Source organism: Carlito syrichta, unplaced genomic scaffold, assembly GCF_000164805.1.
Source record: "Carlito syrichta isolate Samal-C Ts95f unplaced genomic scaffold, Tarsius_syrichta-2.0.1 Scaffold308732, whole genome shotgun sequence".
NCBI lineage: Eukaryota > Metazoa > Chordata > Mammalia > Primates > Tarsiidae > Carlito > Carlito syrichta.
Window position 1 is genome coordinate 145,671 of NW_007252828.1, and position 388 is coordinate 146,058.

The window sequence follows — 388 nt, forward strand, 5'->3', positions numbered from 1 at the left end:
CCGGGCTGGAGGACCGGGTCCAGAGAGGAGCGTTCTGCGAGGGGAAGAGGAAGAGGAAGTTGGGGGAGGGTCCTAGCTGGGAGTGAACCGGAAGTGTAATCGCTCCTGCTCCTCCTCGGCCAGGCGGAACCCGCTCTGCTGGGCCCGGTGGCCGCCAAGGAACTTTCTTTCTCCCGCCTGATCATTCGCCGCGGCCAGCCGCCTCTCCCGCCTGGCAGCGTAGCCCACCTTCCCGTCTCCTCTCCCAGACCGGGCCCGCTTGCCGCCGTCTCGCCTGCTGGCCGCCTGCCGCCGCGATGTGCGACAAGGAGTTCATGTGGGCCCTGAAGAACGGGGACCTGGATGAGGTGAAGGACTACGTGGCCAAGGTGCGCGGGACGCGGGCTCG

The 388-nt window shown here is 68.0% G+C and overlaps 1 protein-coding gene across 1 annotated transcript in view; it reads left to right on the plus strand.

Moving 5' to 3' along the window:
* The first annotated feature begins 74 nt into the window (after window positions 1-74).
* Window positions 75-388, plus strand: part of MTPN (myotrophin) — a 65,089-nt gene continuing 64,775 nt past the window's right edge. Inside the window, exon 1 of the mRNA XM_008065661.1 lies at window positions 75-368. Within this exon, the coding sequence (XP_008063852.1) occupies window positions 297-368 (72 nt within the window). The 5' untranslated portion in view covers window positions 75-296. The remainder of the gene's footprint in view (window positions 369-388) is intronic.